We start from the raw sequence: 22039 nt of genomic DNA on the forward strand, positions 1-22039 counted from the left end.
TTTAAATGATATGTTCTTTAATTTTCTGTCCCCCTGTCCCCATGACAACCTGTATGTTGCATAAAATGAGTAATAACCATCATTTTTGCAGTCAAACATTTATTCTTCAGCTTGCATCCTTTCCCAGATTATTTTCTAACTACATTTGGTTTTGTTTTCATACTTATAATATAACAGCCAAACACTAAATTTGTAACAAAATAATTTTATTCAAGGAAGTATTCAACAAGATCGGATGAAACTACAATATACAGCTCACATTCAAATATATACAAATACTACTTTGATTTTTGTTGTCAGGAACAATTAATCCAAATTTGTTCAGAAGCTATGTTGGCCAATGATTATAAAATTGCTCAAATCGCAGTATGAGTTCATTGAAATATCTTCCGTTGTACATGACTGAATTCAGGTTTATTAAAAGCATCCTCATCTGTGTCAGGAGTGAGCTGAATGTTGTTATCTTTTACTGGAGACAATGGTTCTGTTTTTTTGCAAGAGGGTAGCTTTGGAGATTCCCTGCAAAATGAAAGGAAACTAAAGGTGTGTGTAGACAGAATATTTTAACAGTTCAAAGTGATTTCAATCTTATCATGATCCTTTTTTTTCCTTAAAGGATATCAACAATTACCAAAAATGGGTAGAGCCTGCACTGCTTCTATTTCAGGAGTCTGGTAGTATATTATGTCTTTTTCTTCCCAAAGGGAAGGGCAGCAGTTCAGTGACAGGGCACATGTTTTGCATGCCCAGATTCCAAGTGCAATCACCTGCATCTCCAGGTAGATCTGGGAAGACTGCTGCCTGAAAATAGTTGTCAGCGTAAATAACACTGGGCTAGATGGATCAAAGGTCTGCCTCAGTATAAGGCAGCCTCTTATAAATAAAGTGCTTCACAGAAGAACATCCAATCTGAAAAAACTGAAATCTCCTCCTGTCTCAGACAACTGGGCTGAATGCTTTGCTCTCTTATAGGGAATGGCAGGGAGGAAATGGCTGGCCAGCCAACCTTATCTTCAAAACTCAGTAAAAGAAATAGCACTTGATTCACTGGTGTACTTTGAGCTTTCCCTTTAAATTTCATCACTACACATCTTAAGTCTAAACATTTGTTAATGCAGGGTCCTGATGACACTATGATCCAATATAAGCAAAAACAATGGGGTCCAAAACAGGTGTAATATGTATCTGAGATCTACTACCATTTTTATGCACAATGGAAGAATTATATAAAATGTCCTTCAACTGCCATATAAGGTTAACAAATAAAACCCCAAAGACAAACCAACACAAGTCATCCAGCAGAGATTCAGCACACCAGTTTTACATCACATACCCCACAGGCACTCTTGTGTAGGAAGATAGCAGTTTTTAAAATCTGGAAAGCAAGTCCAGCTTTACATCAAATAATATTTATTTATTTGGTCACAACTGAGAAGTAAGCTCTAACCCATAGTAAATTCTAACTCAGAAGTTTTCTTTTCAAGCTCACAAGTGTGCTATACTCATACATAAACTTTTAAACAGCAGATCATAGCTTTATAAAACAACAGATCTAATGTGTCCACACAAGGTACACTGGTGCCACACTATGCTGATGAAAACAGTATCCAGATTCATTATTTTCACTGAGCCATCAGTGTTTAGAATGACATCTGCTTACCCCTCTACATTGCCAGGTCCTGAACTTCAGGCCAGAATCCTGTTGGGGTGTTACAACTGCAGTTTTGCCTACAGTGCCAGCTCCCATCACATGATTGGAACAGCCAACTGGAATGCTTGGGAAGCTACTATTCACACAGACCACTGCCCTGCTGCCATCACTTCCATCCACCTATAGTGACAGTGGGCGTTTACACTCCATGGGTATTGAACAAGACCTTTGTCTCAAACATCTTTAGCATAATGGGACACTATACAAGCTGTCTGTATCTCTATGTCAGTGCTGCAAAGATCTGCCAGCTCTTCCCCCTCTTGTAGCAAGCAGGACTGGTTTCACTTCACTGTAAAGATTTGCAAGGCAGTCAATGGTAGCGGAGGGTTAAAAGACACCACACCTGTCTACTACTCAAGCGACTCTCATCATCACTTATAAATATGGAAAGTAGCAAAAAATGTGGGAGGAGGAAGGAAGTCCCATTAATTATAAAGAAATGAAAAAAAAGTCCATGGAAAGATATCCCAGTGGGAAAAAGTAAGCATTTTAACAACTGCTAGTGATTTCAAATATGCAAATGTCCACTGTAAAAAACACAAAATTATTTATGAGAAATGTTCACTGACCAGGGGAAGACAAACTCTGTTTTGAGGCAAGTATTTATTCCTAGCAACTCATACAAATGAGAAAATTTTGAAGATCTCCTCCACAACTTAGGAGAAGAATGGAGAGAACAAAGCCTGTTCAATATTTGTTTACATTCCTGTTCCATCTTCTTCCACTGGGTAGAAGTGAACCAGTTAAAGCTGGCCTTATCAACCTTAGCAGTCTTGGACTTCTGGGAATACCAGTATGGCTGTGTTAAGAGCTGCATTATCAGTTTTCTGAGAGAAAGATGCTCCATGTGTTGGAGCAGCATTATCATATACTATCTACCTTTTCAAAATGCTTATTCAATATGTAAATAAAAGGACTAAATCTAGAGGAAAGAAATGATATTTTGATAAGGAAAGATTTACCTTTTAAACTGGAAGGTTTTCCATATTTCATTAATTGTGACTTGCAGTCTTGATTTATTTTCAGCATCCTGATGGTTTTTCTTCTTTGTTTTTGCACTTTTCTTGCTTAAGCCACTAACTTTGGCAGGCACCAGTGATCTGCATCTTGTTACAGCAGGAGTTTTCACAGAACTAGCTTTACATGATTCAGGAACCTAAAGAAAAAAAACTATCATCAGCTGTTTTGGTAAAGTCCTATGATTTGATACATGGATGTGATAAATGTAACAATGAACAAATATAATTCATTGAAAAATTCAACACATTTATTATCCCAAATGATTTCTTTACCAATAACCAACTTTTGGATTTACAAAATAAAAGCTATTTTGAGGTATGTATATTCATATGTATTATTCAGGAATAAGGTGTCTATCAGGCTTTACCCTTTGACACACAAATTCATTGTTCTCTTCAAAACATGTAATCTTACACAAGTCTAATTGAGCTGGCTGAAATTTGGGAACCCCATGTAACACTGCTATCATATTTCCTACATCTCTCAGACATTGACAATCTGCAAAAGTGTTTGGTTTTTTAAAACCCTTGTCACCCTCTGCCAGAGACTCCAGAAGGAGGAATGGGCCATTTGAATCCCTCCAGTGGCTACTGAACAGGGTGAGGGATGATGGGAATTCTAATCCAACAGTATTAACAATGTCGCAGGTTCTCCAATCTTGGCATGAGAACTGGCCTGCATGGAAAGCAAAGCTGCCATACCTGAAAAGGCTTGGATTTTCAGAAAAAAAATCATTAACAAAAGCTCAAATACTATTATTTATGGAAACATGCTAAGGTTCAACTCTTGTACTCACTTTCCTGGGAGCAATCCTTATTCTTGTATACATAAAACTGCAAAAGCAGGAATAATAAAATTCTGACTGAAAAGCAGCAGATAACTGAACTTTTTTAAAGACTGTTAGCAATTAAGACTTGTTCATCAAACTTCTAAAAAGAAAGAAAAGGGGAAACCTAGTACATCTCCATAAGGATGACATTCCACAGTTTCTGGTGCTATCACCAAAAAGGTCCTGCCTCTTGTACCTGCTCCACCTGATCTTGTAATGGGACAAAGAGAGAAGCTTGTGATTTTAAAGCATGCCCCAAGTTCACATAAGAACAAGTTCTTCTTTAAGTAATCAGGCCCTAGAAATCTGTATATGACATACATCTTAATTTGTTTAAAATCAGTTTAAAACAAGAGACATTCCTTAGTTTTGAAATGAAGAAAAGAAGATAGCACAGCTGGTTTATTCCTAACTTGCTTCAGAGGTATTTTCTTACTACACATATATTAAAATGTAAACATTTATTATTAATTATTTTTCAATTAAAGTATTCATATGCTACCATTTAATTTAAAAACCAATACATAAAGCACTTTACAATCAATGTTAAATTTTAAAGTATTTTAACAGTAATTTTAAATAAATGTTTTAATTAAAAAAAAATAAAAATCAAAGATGGGATCACACAAGTATCATAAAAATATGATGTAAAGACACATGCATATTTATGTACAGTACACATAGGGAGAAAGAGCAAGAGAAAGAAGGGGGGAATCAGAAAAAGGAAACCATCTCAGCACAGTTAGGCTGCTAACCACAAGATGTCACTATAATTCAAAAATAAAATAATACTATTGTGAGATAATAAACAATAGTTTGAATCTTATGTAAAAGCAGCTTATTACAACTTGACTGTAGTTGATAGTCACTGAAGGTGATAATTAGATATTTACTGTGATTCCTCTTTTAAGCAAATTAAGCAAACAAAAGAAAGAAGGGAAAGGAAAGGGATATAAAGACTTCAATATCTGGTAGTACAATCTTTTCCGTCTTGACTGGTAAAGGTGATTTGTGTATGTGTGATGATCCCTGGGAGCAATGCCCTGTGCGTGGCCCTTACTCCCAGGGAGTCCCTTAAAAGAACTTTTATGAAATATTTTGAAGATTTTCATCAATATTGCTGGCTTTCCTTCTCTGTGACAGAAGTTCCAACATGGGCTCCAAGGAGGATGTTGGTGTATTGTGTGTGATGCTTAGCCCTACACTTGCTCTTGCAGTGGCCTGTCTATTTGCCTCATTTGTGGTTTTCTGCTAGAGCCTGCAACTGCCACACCATTTAAGAACAGGCGTGGGCTGTAAAACACAATCTTGAAGCACAGAGCACTTCTACTCAGTGCTTCAGCAAGCCAAGTGTGCCCCTTTTCAACACAATTTATTTCACTCTCCTTCCACAACCCAAGCAATCTGAACAATCAATCTGCATAATATTCTAAGCTCAGTGAGCATTCACAGTGCTCTTAAGGCTGGATTTTTTTTTTGGAGGGGGGGCAGGTCATCATGGTCTTTTGCAATTAGAGGCTCTTCACTCAGGAGTAAATCCCACTCTGTTCAATAGGGTTTACTTTCATGTGGGAGTACCATCTGCAGCCTTGTGGTACAACGAATTTTGATGGGAGTCAACCCTCTTCTTTTTCTCATTTTTCCAGGGCTGAGAATTCTGGTCTCACACTCCTTATTCAAGGAATACATACAGTGTACCTGCGCCACACGCAGGCTCACTATATGCGGATTTCAGCTTAAGTGTATGCCCATGGCGCAGGCGTGCTGCCGTGACCGAGCCCCATTATATTCGATGGGGCTCGAGCATACACGTTTTTCGCCATACACAGGGGGGTCTGGAACGGATCCTCCACGTAAGGTAAGGGTCCACTGTAAGTGGAAAATTAGGATGGCTGTCTGGGATGGTGGAGGCTGCACACTTTTCTCCCAGAACAGAACTAGACATAACAGGACCCAACTTATCCAAACCAAAGCAAGATGCTAAATGTACTGAGTTTTTGCAGTACAGGAGGATGAGCAGCAAACGAGATGCAGCTGGCTCTACACACACCAACACTTTAATTTGCAGATACAGTACCTTGATCTAACTTAAATCAGTGGCTGTGTGCATACGTAAGATCACAAGTCTATTGTAATCATTCCATAACCCTCAAGACAAGATAAGAAATATGAAGAAATAAGATAACTATTGGGGAAAAAAATCCAAGTTGTAAGAATTGACAATTCAATTGTTTTCTGAAAGACATAATATGATACTTAAATTCAAAAGAAGAACTAGAGACAGATTTAAAGGAGGAATAAAAGACATACCATACTCTTGATGACAGTTTCTTGACTTTCTGTAGAAGATGAGTTAAAGAATGGGAAGACCCGAGAATTCAGATTACAGTCTGGTTGTAAACTGTGGTCAGATTCCTTTGGCGTGAAACAAAACCAAAAGCACAACCATCAAGGACTATTTTATATCAAATCTAACACTGGCATGTCCATAATCTGAACTAATAATATAAAATGTTAGTTTTTTAAAAAACTGAAATTGAAGATATATTCCAAAATGCTAAAAGGACAAAAAAAATTAAAAATAAAAGGTTCAGCTGTATTGTTCTGTTCAAAGAGTAGACTTGTCAGAGAGACATTTCAGTGACCAACAAACACCTAAGGGCGGAAACCCTCTATTCACCCACCTGGATAAAAGTCCCATTGAACTCAAATGAGTTTACTCCTTGTACGGAACTACTTTACAAGAAAATCTAGATACAATGTTCTTAAATTGATTCACTACTGGAGTAAATGTTAAATTATGAAATAGGGAAGTCTGTCTAACAGGGTTATAGCAGTAGACAGACTGACAGGATGACTACGCAGTTCATCATTAGAAAACATTTTATAGTACAAAGCCAGATGTATAACTGTTATATTAAACAGAGAATACTAGACAAGCCCTTGAGACAGCTGTGACAATTTAATGAATTGGTAAACTGAAACGCAAGGTGATGATCTTACTTTGCCAGTGATAGCTTTTTTCATGGTCACTGGTGAACATTCTGAAGTGTCCAGATTGCTTTGTGATGATAAATCAAGCTCTGGTTCTGATAAAATCCCTTGTTCTTTCAAAGGTGATGATTCCACATCCAATTCTATACTTGTTGTGGAACTCATAATCTGTGATACCTTACAATTCTGGGATGTGGCTTTGCTGGGTATCTGTCGCTGGAATTGTTTCAGGAAAGCTATACTTGGCAATGGGCTGAGTGTCTCAGATTTTCTGGAAAAGCTCTTTGTCCAACTGAAACAGCTGGTCTGCGCTGCCCCAAGGGATGGTGAGATGGTTGTTTTTAATTCTCCAGCCTCTGATGAATAAGAAGTGTGATCTCCCATTACTCCACATTCTGCCTCACTAATCTCACAATCCTGGGATGGTTGAGCAACTATGTTCTTTGGCTGGCTGTCAGGCAGATCGATTATACTGCAGAAGAACCTAATATGCAGTGAAAAAACAGGGGAAACAATAGGAATGGTTAATGAAAAAGACACACTTTCATCTTCAAGCAGGAATCTAATTAATTTTAGAAGTTCACTTTTCACTACAAGGAAGAGACTGTGAACATTGACAAAACATTTTATATTATTTGTCACTATGGACATGAATGCTAAACCAAAATAACTGAAGTAAGAACTTCAAGGTTATCTAGTTGTGATCCTCCAGATGTACTATCTGACTTTGAATCTTGGCTGACGTTTTTTCTATCTGATACAGTCCCTTCTCTAATCCTAGGTGACTTTAGTATTCACCTTGACAATCCCAACAATCCTTCTTCATCTCGCCTTATCTCCCTGTTTGCTTCTTTTGGCCTTCAGCCTCATTCTAACTCCTCAACCCATTCTTCTGGTCACTGTCTCAACCTAATTCTTGCAGCTAAATGTGTCATTTCTGACTACCTGGCATCTGATTTTCCATTGTCTGACCACCATTTAATTTCTTTTACTCTTACTTATAGCCCACCTCCTCGTCGTACTGTCCAGCGCCATTTCCCCAACCTTCAGTCTGTTAACTCTGACCATCTCAGTCAGACTTTGAATTCATCTCTCTCTTCTCTTGATCTTGGGGACTCTGCTGATTCAGCAATGTCTTTATTTAATTCCACTCTTTCTTCAACTCTTGACAGCTTTGCTCCTGTATCTGTACGTGTGTCTTCCCCCATGGCTCGGCCTCAGCCCTGGCTCACTCCCACTATCAGGTTCCTCCGGTCCTGCACTCGAGCAGCCGAACGTCTTTGGAAAAAGTCTAGGGAACTGGCCGATTTCATTCATTATAAATTCATCCTTTTATCTTTTTCATGCGCTCTGTCTATGGCAAAACAGAACTATTTTAAATCGCTGATCTGCGCTAATGAGGTGTCCGCAGCGTTTGTTCTCCTGCTTCAATACACTACTAAAACCTTCCTCTCCCCCTGTCTTCTCATTATTTTCCCCCACTTTCGCCAACTACTTCATCACAAAAGTCACTACTATTCGATCTGAAATAGTTCCTCCCGACTTGCCCCCTACCACTAACCTCCTGGTACCTTCTACTAATAAACTCTCTGGGTTTCCCCCTGTTTCTCTGGATGAACTCTCTAAGCTGCTAAATTCTTACAAACCTACTACCTGTTCTCTTGATCCTATTCCCTCCCGTCTCCTAATCTCTATAGCCCCTTCTCTTCTGCCCTCGCTCCTCTATATCTTTAATCTCTCTCTCTTTTTATGGGTTCCTTCCCTTCTGACTTCAAACATGCTCTCGTTTCCCCAATTCTGAAGAAACCCTCTCTCGACCCCTTTTCTTTGTCTAGCTATCGTCCAATTTCTCTTCTTCCTTTTCTTTCTAAGGTCCTAGAACGGGTCGTTTATTCTCGCTATATAAAGTTGCTTGAAGCCAACTCCATCCTGGACCCTTTCCAATCTGGCTTCCACCCACGGCACTCTACAGAGACAGCCCTCACCAAGATCTCAAACGATCTCTTGCGGGCCAAGGCAAACGGCCTCTACTCTATTCTCATTCTTCTTGATTTGTCTGCAGCCTTTGACACTGTTGATCACTGTCTCCTGGTTGATTTACTTTCTGACCTTGGGTTCACCGACTCTGCTCTCGACTGGTTTAAATCTTACTTGTCAGATAGATCTTTTGCAGTGGTCACAGATGGTCAGACTTCATCCTCTGTTCCGCTATCTGTTGGAATTCCCCAGGGCTCTGTCTTGGGTCCCCTTCTGTTCTCTCTATACACACTGTCTCTAGGTAAACTCATCAGTTCTTTTGGTTTCTCCTATCATCTGTACGCCGACGACACTCAGCTGTATCTCTCCACCCCTGACCTTTCGACAGGGCTTGAACAGCAAGTTTCTTCTTGTCTGACTGCCATCTCTCAGTGGATGCGGCTTCGGCGCTTGAAGCTCAACATGTCTAAGACTGAGCTTCTCATCTTTCCACCTAAACCCACCCTTCATTATTCCTTTTCTGTTTCTGTCGATGACACTTCTATTCAACCGGTTCATCAAGCCCGCAGTCTTGGCTTCATTTTTGACTCTTCTCTGTCATTTATTCCCCAGATCCAGGCCACCGCCAAGACCTGTAGATTCTTTCTCCACAACATTGCCAAGATCCGTCCATTCCTCTCAGCCTCTACTGCCAAGACTCTAGTCCATGCCCTAGTGGTTTCACGACTAGATTATTGTAACCTCCTTCTAACAGGGCTTCCTCTTTCACACCTCCATCCTTTAATCTCTGTCCAGTATTCAGCTGCCCGTATTGTCACATCCGCTCGCCGCTTTGACCATGTTTCTCCTCTTTTATCCTCCCTTCATTGGCTCCCCTTCCCCTTCCGCATCTGGTACAAGCTTTTGTTATTGACTTTCAAAGCCCTCCATGGATTGGCCCTTCCTTACTTATCTGACCTTCTTTCTCCTTACATTCCTACTCGCACCCTCCGCTCTGGTAGTCAAGGTCTCCTGTCACAGTGTAGGACTACCACTGCCCCCTCCCGAATTCGTCCCTTCTCGCTTGCTGCCCCTTACTCCTGGAACCTTCTTCTCCCACATGCACACCTCATCACTTCTCTACCCAGTTTCAAAACTGAATTAAAACTATATTGTTTAGAGAAGCATTCCCAGAGGTGAGCCCCTCTCTGACCCAGGAAGCCTCCTTTTAACCATCCCTCAAGAAGCCAAGCCCTTCCTCCAGTCCATCTGCCTTGGTCCAGGCCTCGGAGGTGGAGAAGATCTGCTGGACCTGATCCTATTCCCCACCACCACTCCCTTCTCCTTTTGTGTCGTGTCTTTTAGATTGTAAGCCTGAGGGCAGGGAACTGTCTGACTAAAAAATTTATCTACAGCGCTGTGTAAATTTACAGCGCTTTATAAATAAAGGTTAATAATAATAATAATAATAATAATAATAATAATACAATCCTCATCATTCTGGACACTAGCTATGCCAGCTAAGGCTAATATGAGTTTCAAGTAGGTAATATCTAGAGGGCATAGAATTATTCACCTTGGCTTATTTCTTAATCTTTGATTATGTCACTGACCATAGATCAAAACACACTTGCTTAGACAAGTTGTTAACAATCTCTGTATTTTTTAGCTTCATTATCCTTAGTACAACAAGTATTATACTAAAAGCATACATGTCTTTTTGAGCTGCTATAAGCATAATTGACCACATTTGCACAAAACTTCTAAACCACTTTATTGTAAATCCAATGGACACAGATCTTTCTAGGGTTCAGAGGACTGGAAACAACTTTCTACACTCATTAACTCTGTCCACCTTTATGACCCTAGTGGGAAAGCATGTCCAGTGTATGAACATGTCTGCAAATTACATAGCAGAAAATTCTGGTATCACAATGTTTCTCCAAATACTCTCCTCCTGTTTATCAGAATGCAAACAGAACCTTTGTGAAGCTACACACGTTTCCTTCTTAGTCTCTTTACTAATTATTTTGCTTATAAAATTTACATAAATAACCATAAGAATTTGTGCAGAGGATACATAATACCTTGCATGTACATTCTTACTTTTAAGAAGTGCAAGAGGAAGAAGAAATCTGCCCTTGCACACAACTGACATAAATTGCCCCAAGCAATTTTTTGTTGGAAGAGGTTATTTTTTAAAAAGACTATTAAGTGTCAGACTAGCCAGAATGTTTCTGTAGAACCTAGCTGGGAATGTCGAGTTTCCCTTATCCCATGTGTATGTGTGGGGGATGGGGCTGAAGTGACTGGGCCATGTAGCATAATATTCATAATGTAGCATAATAATAATCAGTAGCATAATATTGTTTTAATTCATTTATTTCATTCATTTTTCTATGCCAGTCTGGGAACCTATTGAAAGATAATAGAATATAATGTTTTTATATACAGTGGACTTGATATACGCTGGGGTTTGGTTCCAAGATCCCCCATGGATAACAAAATCTGTGGATGCTCAAGTCCCATTAAATATAATGACATAGCAAAATGGTGTCCCTTATAAAAAATGGAAAATCAAGGTTTGATATTTGAAATTTATACTTTTTTTGAACATTTTCAAACCGTGGATGCTTGAATCCGTGTATAAAAAATCCGTGTATAAGAAGGGCCGACTGTACACATCTTACAATAGAATATATCTATTGTAGACCCATTGAAAGTTATGCAATGTAAGTCCCATTTTAGTGGGTCTAGTCTAACTGAGATTAACGCTAGCTTTGGCTCAAGAGTACTTTAAGCTGTGTACTAATAACTGCTTTGCAGTCCAGCCCCATGCATCTGACTCAAAAGTTCAACTGCGTTTAGTCTGGTGTACTCCCAAGTAGGTTTTCTAATAATTCAGATATGTGAAATATGTTCATGTATGGGGAGCCTACACTTGCATATGCAGTCAGACCCAGTATTACGTGAAGGATCCATTCTGGAACTCTTTGTGTAATATTAAATTCATGTATAATCTGGAATGCTATTTTTCCTACTTGGAAGTGTTCTGTCTAGGCATTTTTTAGGTCTTCTAGCATGATTATATAGTATGCCTCCACCAGAAGCTGGCCACAGTCGTGCTGGAGGACCTCGAAATGCCTTGATAAGTATCCTCTCTAGGAAGATGTGGGTCCTCCAGTATGACTCTGTGACCAACTTCAAGAGGAAGCATAACATAGAATTGTGCTGGAGGACATAGAAAACACTTAAGGAGAATATATATTTGTTCTCATATAACTGAAACAGCATAATATGAGCTCATATTGGAAGGGGTACACCTGTACTGTAAACTACCTCAGGAAGACTGCAGTTTTGAAAAGTGCTTTTAAAAACCGAATACATTAATATATACTGTACTACATGATGTTCTAGTTCAGCTTGCTTTTAGCAACTGTTAATACAATAGAGCCGGGAAACCGTTTTCACCTTGAGAGCCAAATTCAAATTTGGGAAGGGCCTCAAAGCCTGCATTCTAACAGTGGGAAGGCTAAGGGCACGTGTCAAGTCCAAAGCCAAGAGGGCAGAGCCAGACACAATTCTTACCCATTTGCACATATACCCACTAAGCATCCAAAGCACAGCTCAATTCTGTGCATGTCTACAAAAAAATCAAGCCCCAGAGCAATAGCAGAGATCATGAAACAGTTTCAAGTTGATCTTGACCCATGGTGACCCTATGGATGAGACATCTCCAAGACCCTCTGTTCTCCACTGCTCTGCTTAGGTCTTCTAAATTCATACCTGTGACCTTCTTAACAGAGTCCATCCATCTAGCATGCAGCCTTACTCTCTTTCTACTTATCTCCACCTTTCCTAGCATTGTTGTTTTTCCAGCCTCTTATTTCCTATTTCAGATAATGGAGAAAAACCTTGTGGGACAGATGGTGAACATCAGGCAAGGGATTTGGGCACAAAAGCTTTTTTATCCTGGCTATATGAGTCGTAACATATGAGCATATACAGATTACTGCAGGTTGGCATGTCACTAGGTTTTAAAAAAGGAACAGAAAACAGGCTTCTTAGATCATTAGTCTTTTGGAAGCCAAACTGGTGTATTACTCTCATGTAAAAAGGTAAAGGTTTTCGTTTAACATGAATCTCTAATCGTAACCAACTGTAGGGGTGGTGCTCATCTCCATACTAAGCTAAAGAGCCAATGTTGTCCAAAGATGACTTGGGTGGTCATATGGCCAGCATGAGTGCACCGATTGCTGTTACCTTCCTACTGAAGTGGTACCTATTTATCTACTTGCACTTTAACATGCTTTCAAACTGCTAGGTTAGCAGAAACTGGGACAAGCAATGAGAGATCATCCTATCATGTGTTGCTTGGGCCTCGAACTGCCAACTTTCCAACCTTACAATCGTCAGAATTGGTGTCTCAACCACTAAGCCACCGAATCCCTCTACTCTCATTTGCTAATGCATACCAGTAACCAGATTACATTAATTGAGCAATCTCACATTTTGTTTTGAGTAATAATATTACTTTTTATGGACAGTGGGATACTGTAGTTACATTGCTTAAAAATGTTACATTTAAATATTTATGCAAAAGAAAACATACCGGCTTCTGGTTCCTGGAACAACAACTGCACCACTCTCTTCATTTTTTTTCTGCAGAATGGAGGCAAATTTGTTTCTAGGTCTAGGCTGAGAGTTTGAACCTTCCTTGTTGCTGCAAGCATACTTTGAAGCATGGAGCACAGACAAAACACTAGCAGACTCATTATGCTCACCATCTTCTTTGTTTCCTGTCTTGGATTTTTTTGCATTTGAAAAATACTGGCTCAATAAATCTCCTTCTGATAGCTCTTCTAAACATAAACATAAATATAAATGTTATACTTTGAACATGAAAGAAACATGTTGTAAAGAATTGCTGTATTTTTTTAGAAAAAAAAAGTTCAGTGATTGGCAGTCCCTCCTGCCCATGCACTAAAAATATAGATTGTTAGCCTTTATTTATTTATTTATCAGGGAAAAAGAATAAATGCTAAGCTGCCAAGTTTTAAACAATTTACAGCAGAAACGGAATAGTAGATTAATAAGCAAAAGTAGATGGGAAAAATAATATGAAACTATACTAACTATTTTTGTATTATCTGATTCTTTAATTTTGTATTACTGGTTTTAATTGTTTTTTAAAAAATATTGTAGTTTTTTTTAAAAACGATTTTATCTGTGAGCTACTTTGGGTCCCTTTCTAGAAAGGTAGCATAGAATTAAATAAATAAATAAATAAATAAATAAATGTAAATGAAATTGCTTCATCATGTAGAAAAAAATAGCATAAGGAGGAATAAACAGAAATATGCAGTGGGACAGCCCACTTTTGAATCTTAATCCCTCAGCATCTTTTGAACAATAGAACTGGCATTTTCATAGAATCATACAGTTGGAAGAGACCACAAGGGCCATCCAGCCCAACCCCCTGCCATGTAGGAATCAAAGCACCCCCCTTTTCATAGGTAGCATCTGTAATTGAAAAACTGTCATACCAAGCCTTGGCCTTTTTGCCAATAGTGCTTTGCTGGGAAGATTTAGCCCTTTTGTGTTGATTAACCGCTCCATGCCTCTGGTTGTGGGCTTTTCTAACAATGGTTTTTGATTTCTGCTATCCTTGGCAGTGAAACCAGGTTTGTAGTCTTTACTCCAAATACTCTTTAAACTGGACACCTTCTCATTAACACATTTATCATCCCAGCCACGACTTCTTGGTTGCACAGGCTACAGCAAGAGACAACAGAGAAAATATATATACAACAGGGGGAAAAATTCTAAAGATATTGGGGGGGGGGGGGGGGAGAACTAGTAAGCAAAACTGTGCTGATGGTCAGTTTTTTGTTCAAATTTTGCCCAATTCTATAATTGGCATTAAGCCCTGACTGAGGAGAATCCAGGATGACGACAACAATTAACAATAATATGGCCCCAACAGTGTACATGGCACTTTACATGAGCAGTTTACACTTGTTAATTTTATTATTCCCCACCTTTAGATATACAGGTTAAAAAAACATGATACACAAAGACAAGGTGATGGCAATGGGACAGATCCATCAGATGCTGACTGTTGTTCTCTCTCTCCAAGGCCATAGCAGAGGCAGCTGAAATATAGAGGGTCTTTCATCAGTTGCTGGGCCTAGGCATGGTGCAGCTCTGCCTGATGGCATAGTAGTCAATTTTAACAGCAGCTACTGTGACATCTCAATAAAAACGTGCATTTAAAAGGAAAATGTTACCTGAGATACATCAGGGTTGTAGTTATCGATTTGCTCCATTGTACTGATGTCTTTATTTCCAAGAGCTATCTGAAAAGCAGTGCTGTCACCAAAGTGTCTAAGTTAATTGAACTAAGAAAAAACAATTACCAAGGTTCTTATATTGATATTCTTGTTTTGAATGTGTCATTGTGTAGTTTCCTATGCCCTAAATAATCAATAATGCTCATAAAAACATAAGATGTGTGAAGTGGAAAATAAAAAACAATGTCTTCACAATGGAATGTGATATCAATTTTCTATTTAAGCAAACATGGGTGACCAAAATGGTGAAAGGTTTGGAAATAATTCCCTGAGCACATCAGAGAGCTGAGTATGTTTAACACGGAAAAGAGAAGGTTAAGAGATAACCATGCTTAAACATCTGAAAGGATGTCATAATGCATAAGGAGTAAACTTGTTTTCTGTTGCTCCAGAGACTAATACACAGAGCAATGGATTCAAACTACAGGAAGAGATTCCACCTAAACATTAGGAAGAACTTCCTGACAGTAAGAGCTGTTCAACAGTGAAACACATTGCCTTGTAGAGAAAGGATACTTCCCTGCATAATGTAGTGTTTCTGGATCAATATCATCTTCATAAGCATTCAAAGGAACAAGTTTCCGCTTCACTGGGTCAAAAACCAGCTGATAGAGGAAAGTATTATTGGCACGAATAAATCCTTCTAAGTAGTCATCTGGTACTAAAATATTCATCTTTAAATACTGTCCCATTTTCCTAATAATCTAAGAGAAAAATGAACATATTATGTAATAGTTTATTTAAGAGAAATAGCAGACAAAATAGGTTAAATCCTAAATTGCTTTTACATTAGCATAACATAGTATGTGTGATTTCCACCAACTCCTCTGCTCAGCTGGAACTTTCCTCACCATTTCTGAATGCTCAGAAGAAAACATGCAAAGGACTCCAGAGGGAAGGGGGGGGGGGGGAGAAAACCAGCTGTTTGTAAAATAAATGATTATTCTTTTAATTAACAAATATTTGTAACATATCCTGTAAGTGAAATTGTTCTTGAGTAAGAAAAAGAGATATGTAAAGCAGATACCATTATGGCACTTCTGCCATAACATTTTTGAAAAACAAATTCTAGAATAACTTTATCAAATGAAGCTCTCTCAATGTCTCAAGTGATTTTTCATAATGAATGAAATAATGAAATAATAATAAATAAAAAAAATCTCCTGCTTAAAAAGACAAGGAACAGATATGATTTCTGGGACAAGGGTTTTTACTGTTACTCATTAATAAGACTTTTAATGTCTGTAGTCCTCTGAAGTAAATACACCAGTCAGAAATATGTATCAGCCAGTTTCCAGATGAATTCTGTATAGTATCTATTTAATCAGTGATTAGTAACAATAATGGTAACACTAGTGTAGTATCTAAATGGAACAACAGGTTGAATATCCCTTATCTGGAATTCCTAAATACTCCAAAATCCAAAATTGTCCATGTAGTTGGCTGAGATAGTGATATTTTTGCTTTCTTATGGTTCAGTGTACACATACTTTGTGTCATGCACAGAACTATTAAAAATATGTTCAAAATTACCTTCAGGCTATGTGTAAAAGGTGTATATGAAACATGAATCAATTTCATATTTCGATTTGGGTCCCATCTCCACAATATCTCATTATGTATGTATACAAATATTTCAAATTTTGAAAAAATAAAAAATCCAACACAGTTCTGGTCCTAGACATTCCAGATATGTCAACCTGTACTTGGAGCCTTTGGTCATTTATGGTGATAAAAGAGATCAAATAGTGAATTATTAGCTCAGCCAAATAGACTAATAAAATATCTTCTATGGACTTCTAATCCTATATACAAGGGACAGTGAAGTTCCAGTCCACATATATTACAAAAATATAAATGATTTATGTTACGTTAATTTAAAGAATATAACTTCTAGAAGTGTACAACTACTGAATTGTTCTTTGCACAGATCTCAAAACTCTTTAACAACTAAATGAAATGCCTTCAGCAGAGCAATTTTTCTCCAGTTTCTGCAGAGACTTATGAAAAAATAAAATGAACCAAGTTCCAATGAAAATTACTTTACCTTGATAATATCAGGATTATTGGCTATTTTAAGTAGCTTGCAAGCCTTGCCTAATCCTATACCGTGAATCGATGGAAGGTAGTCACAACCTGACAGAATACACATGTAACGGAATTTATCTTCTGTAAAGACATCACCAAGCTGCTTGCACATCCCTAACCGAGCTTGATCAATTTCTAAGCCATTTCCAAATTTGTCAATTTTCAGAAACACCTTAAACACAAGCAAAAATCACACGTAAGTCTTGTATAGTAACCCACAGATAAATTATTGTATTTTATCTACAGATTGCAGTGAAACAAGAGATTCTGTTCCAAAGCATAACAAATTATCTACCATCTGGTTTGCCATTGCCCTCTACTATAGCTCATACCCAATAATGCACTAGTGAACTTCTATTAGAGCAAAATAACTCTCTTCCCTTTCCTTTCTCCTTGTTGCCTTTCATGCTTCCTAGAAGAGTTTCCCAACTCTCCAAAGCAGGATTTTGAGGATGTGCTATGAGGGCAGCTGCAGGGTAAAAGGCGACAATCCTCTACCTGAACTAAGAGGGGAATGCTTACCTACCTTACAGGACTTCTATAAGAACTACTATGAGCTAATTATACAAAGGATCATATTGTATATAAATCTAAATGATAGGTATACATTTAAACACTAAAGTGATTTAGCAAAATTCATTCTAACAACTATAACTTTGGTTCCCTTTTTTCTGATGCCAAGAATCCTTCTGTTTTTAAACTTATAGAAGGGTTCACCAAATAGACCCATAATCTATCTTCACGTCAACGTCTCAGATCCAATGAAAAGAATATTTCTTCTTAATTGAAAAGCACAGTCTACTTATGTACTTTGGTCCGGTACAAACTTTTATCCCTGTCTCTTAAATGTAGTAAAAAAATAAAGTCTCATCAAGCCAAGTTTTGCAATTGTAATAGGTTTTCTCACTACTTCAACTGCAGTTATCATTGGTAATCATAATTATAAGATCAACATTATTCTTGCTTAGGGCCAAATGGAATTAAGAACTGGTTATCCAAGCATATTTGAAATGTGGCATTGTTCCTTTTATCAATGACGCCTTGGATCTTTCCTACCTTCTTACATCCAAAAGCAAGAAGATCAGAATCCTCTGTAATTATAGCTTGGGCAATGCCAATCTTGTTAAGGTAGGCCAACTGAGCATCAGCTTCATATGGAGCAACAATGCAGTCAACCCCCTGGGCTCGGGCAGCCTGCAAAGAAACAACACTAATGATATACTTGGAATTCTCATTATAGTCTCATATATTAATACATGAAGCTATCTTACACCACACTGGCTCACATACAAAACTAAGTATGTCTTCACAATTTAAAATGTGGAACTGACTGCACAAAATATAGATGGCTGCCAACTATGGTCTTAAAAGGGAATTGGATAAATTCATGGAGGATGGGGCCATCAGTCCTACTAGTCAGAATGGCTCCAGATCACCTCCACTATCTGAGACAGTATGTAGATCAATTGATGAGGAGTGGAGACTGGATAGTGCACTGGCACACATCTCCTGCTGGTGGGCTTTTCATGTGCAATTGATTGGCCACTATGTGAACAGAATAGTGAAAAAAGCCACTGGCCTGATCCAGCATGATTTTTCTTACATTCTTATACGAGGGATATGGGGGTGGGGGGAGAAAATTATTTAATCATGTGATCAAACCTTTTACTTGTCTCATAAACATATTAGTATATACTGCTAAAATTGCATTAAAGATTTAATTTGAAAATTATGAAAGAAATGTCTCCACTGTAAATACTACCTTTTATTCACAGATAGTCAAAATATGTAATTTTGAGTTATTAGTCCACTCTAAATATATGCAAACTTCAGAGTTACAGGAAAGACAGATAATCTGCCACTGAATATAAAAGTGAAGGTATTATCAAACAAATTACCAACCAAAATATATCACTTACTTTAATAACTTCACAGGCCATGGCATGTGTAATATTAATGCTCCGTGAAAAACATTCTCTTGCTTCTGATAATTTTCCTTCACGGAGCAGCTGTTTCCCCTTCAGAAGATTTGCTTGCCGTTTTCTTCAAGATAAGAAAAATAAACTCATCATCTCAGTGCCACACCATAATAGCCAACTAAGTGGGCAGCAACAGAACTGTTAGGTACAAGAAACACATGCCCAATCTCCAAGAATGTACTATGCAACAGCTTGAAACTAAATAAGCTGACAAGATAATAAAAACCAACAAAAAGGACAAAAGACGTTAACTCAAATGTTGGCAAAATTCCATTAGGCTGGTTCTTTTGAGCAGCCTAACTTATAAAAATCTATTTATTGATAAGGGGGGGCTGAATCCCATGACTTTCACACATTAAGGCTAAACACTTCTGGAAACATTAGGTGTGCTTCACCCTCACTTAAAGAAATAGGATATTACAGTTTCTCTGCACATTAAAACCACATTGATTTCAGTAGAATTCAACTGCATTCATCTTTTCTTGTCAGTGACTTTTACTTGAGCGCTGTCCCACTGATTTAGCTGGAGAGACTTTCAAGTCAGGATTTAAAGATTTCTATGCATGCACTCAAGAGTATTGTCATGCACCAATTTCTATTTTAATTGCAGCTCCTTTTGGTATTTTAGAGGTAAATCTAGCAGATTCTGAAACCGTGTTACTTTTCACAAAGAAAGACATGAAGGTCAAAGGCATTCTTTCCAAATTCAGTACTGTCCAAATAGCCAGGATGACAATTCCCAGCATCCCCAGAAAGTGTACACTGACAGCTGTACTCCTATCCATGCTTTCGTCACCATATTGGAAAAGACTAGCCAAAAGTAAAAAGGAAAGCTAAAACATCTCTGTACATAGGTTATGTTATGGACATTTGGATCCCATCTAATGTACTAAATATTGACGTGTTTTACAAATCTAAATTATATACTTCCCACAAAAGACAGTCTGACATTCTTGACATTCCAGCATCATGGAAAGAAATTTAAATCTTAAAAACAATTTTTAATGTAGATTTTAATACCACATGGTTTGTATACATGAGTTTAATACACTCTGCTCTTGTTAAGCAGAACAAGATATTTGGATTATATGGATATATTTGATATTTTCATACAAGAATTTCAATCATAAAAGTACATTTATCTTCTGAAATGTAGTACTAGCTAAATTTGTTGATTCCTAAGTATTTTAAAATAATAGTCTGAACTTTTCTGAATTGGTCAGAAGGGAGTCCCATATCTTTGGCTAATGAAATATAAACATAACTTACTCTCTCCGTGATTTTTCAACTTCCTTTTTGGAAGGCAGGGTACATCCATCAAATACAAGAATTGGATTGACACCAAATGTCAGAAGCATATCAACAAACTTCATGCAATAATCTACATATCTGTAGAAGAAAAGACATCTGTCACATATGTGTCATGACATTTTCTTCTTAATGAGTTCCCCTTTGCAGTATCACAACAGTTATCAGCTGTTGTCTTGCATGTGACAGAATATTGGGTACACGTGTTTTCCCTGTTCATGACTGAGTGTTGCAAGATTATAACAAATAGCATTTGCTCATATCTGAGCATTAAACATTTTTCACAAAGGCTTTTCTCAGTGAGCACTTTATCTCAAAGGAAGGACTGTTCATCTGTTTCAGAAGAGTTTGTGGAGCCAACTGGCCTGCCCTGATGGGAACAGGCTATGCCGCAAAAAACGAAAACAACCCCCTGATCTTAACACAGTTCTGTCAGTGAGGTAGCTTTAAACCTACTGGTTTGTTGGTTCTCCTTTGGCTAGCTTTTCAGCGCATGCATAGGCTCCTTTATGCAGCCAGCAGTAAGTATCCACCGCGACTACTTGTCCTTTGTACTTCTTTACGTGAGCAGGTTCAGCCGCCTCTTTGATGAACTGGAGCAGACCTGGAATCCCCATTGTACTTCAGTAAGACTCATCCAGCTAGCAAGGAAAGAAAAGGTGAATACAACCTTCAATGCTTTTACAGAGCCAGTGCGATGTCAATGTCAGGCTGGGCCTCGGGACAACCAGGGTCTAGTCCTCACTGGGCCTGGAAAATCACTACATAACTCACTTCCAGGCTTATCTGCCTCAAAGGTAGGATATAAATGTAAGAAATAAAAAGACAAGGGGGTATAAGCAGATGAGTATAGGCAGCGCAATACACATCAACAAGATCAGACGATGTGTAGCTTCAGTCCCTTGAAAAGGACCATGTTCTACAACCTGAACCAGGGGGTATTAACATGAAGCTACCAAGGGATTAAGCTTGAGTTGAAGAACAACTAAGGAGTCAGCAAACTCCAACTCCCAGAAATGACAGTCCTTGGTCATAGGGAAACATTAGAGAATACTTGCCCATAGCACTTGAACGCTGTCTGGCTCTTTGCTATGGAATTCTGGGAGTTGGAGTTTGTTGTGGGGCCCAGAGCGGAGCTTTGCTCCGCTCTGGGCCCCACAACAAACTCCAACTCCCAGAATTCCATAGCAAAGAGCCAGACAAAGAGTTCAAGCGCTGCCAAACCGGATTATTTCTCCAGTGTGGATGCAGCCCCAGAGTCAGAAAGGCCCACAACGTGGATCCACAGCCTCAGTACCTGGGGAGGACGTTTCCTTCCCTCCGCTCCCTCCGAAGGCCGCCTCTAGAAGAGAACAAGCGGGAAAAACCAACCACTCCTTTCAAACCGCGCGCGCCTTTCCAGCCTGGAAGGCCCGCCCTGGAACGCCTCTCAGACCACAACTCCCGGCATGCCCCGCGCCTCGCAGCGCGAGTGACTCCCCTCCCCGAGTTTCGCAAGGCCCACTGGGTAATGTAGTTCTCAGGGGCGCCAACAAAAAACGTCGACACAGAGGGGAGGAGGAGGGGTTGTTCACTCTTCTTCAGGGAAGCCATTATAATGTGTGACTCATATTAACTGTTTATCATATTAAACATATTAATTTCTTTGTGTGTGCCTTCAAGTAATTCTTTTTTATATTTATAAGTTTTGTTTAAACATACAAATATATAACATTTACTATACTGTATAATCAAACACACACATTCTCTTTACATAGTCTACATTCAACTTTCGTCATTTCCTTTCTTCTTTCCTTTTCTC

At 38.5% G+C, this 22039-nt stretch overlaps 1 protein-coding gene across 2 annotated transcripts; it reads right to left on the reverse strand.

Annotated features, from left to right (window-relative positions):
- Positions 1–284: 284 nt before the first annotated feature.
- EXO1 (exonuclease 1) lies at positions 285–21624 on the reverse strand. Of its 2 annotated transcripts, XM_089529832.1 has the most exons (14): positions 21536–21624; positions 20695–20879; positions 20200–20319; positions 18871–18994; positions 18008–18145; positions 16911–17123; positions 15380–15567; positions 14801–14897; positions 14057–14285; positions 13123–13372; positions 6564–7038; positions 5871–5975; positions 2674–2867; positions 285–519 (listed from the first exon to the last, which is right to left on the reverse strand). In XM_089529832.1, the coding sequence occupies exons 2-14, from the start codon at positions 20853–20855 to the stop codon at positions 375–377; spliced, it is 2439 nt and encodes an 812-aa protein (XP_089385958.1). In that variant the 5' UTR covers positions 20856–20879; positions 21536–21624; the 3' UTR covers positions 285–374. The 2 variants fall into 2 exon arrangements, with proteins under 2 accessions (XP_089385958.1, XP_089385959.1); XM_089529833.1 differs by lacking the exons at positions 285–519; positions 2674–2867 and having other exon boundaries at positions 5967–6053.
- Positions 21625–22039: the final 415 nt, after the last annotated feature.

This window comes from Sceloporus occidentalis, unplaced genomic scaffold (assembly GCF_023333645.1).
Source record: "Sceloporus occidentalis isolate IW3139 unplaced genomic scaffold, rSceOcc1.0.p SCAF_6, whole genome shotgun sequence".
NCBI classification, from domain to species: domain Eukaryota; kingdom Metazoa; phylum Chordata; class Lepidosauria; order Squamata; family Phrynosomatidae; genus Sceloporus; species Sceloporus occidentalis.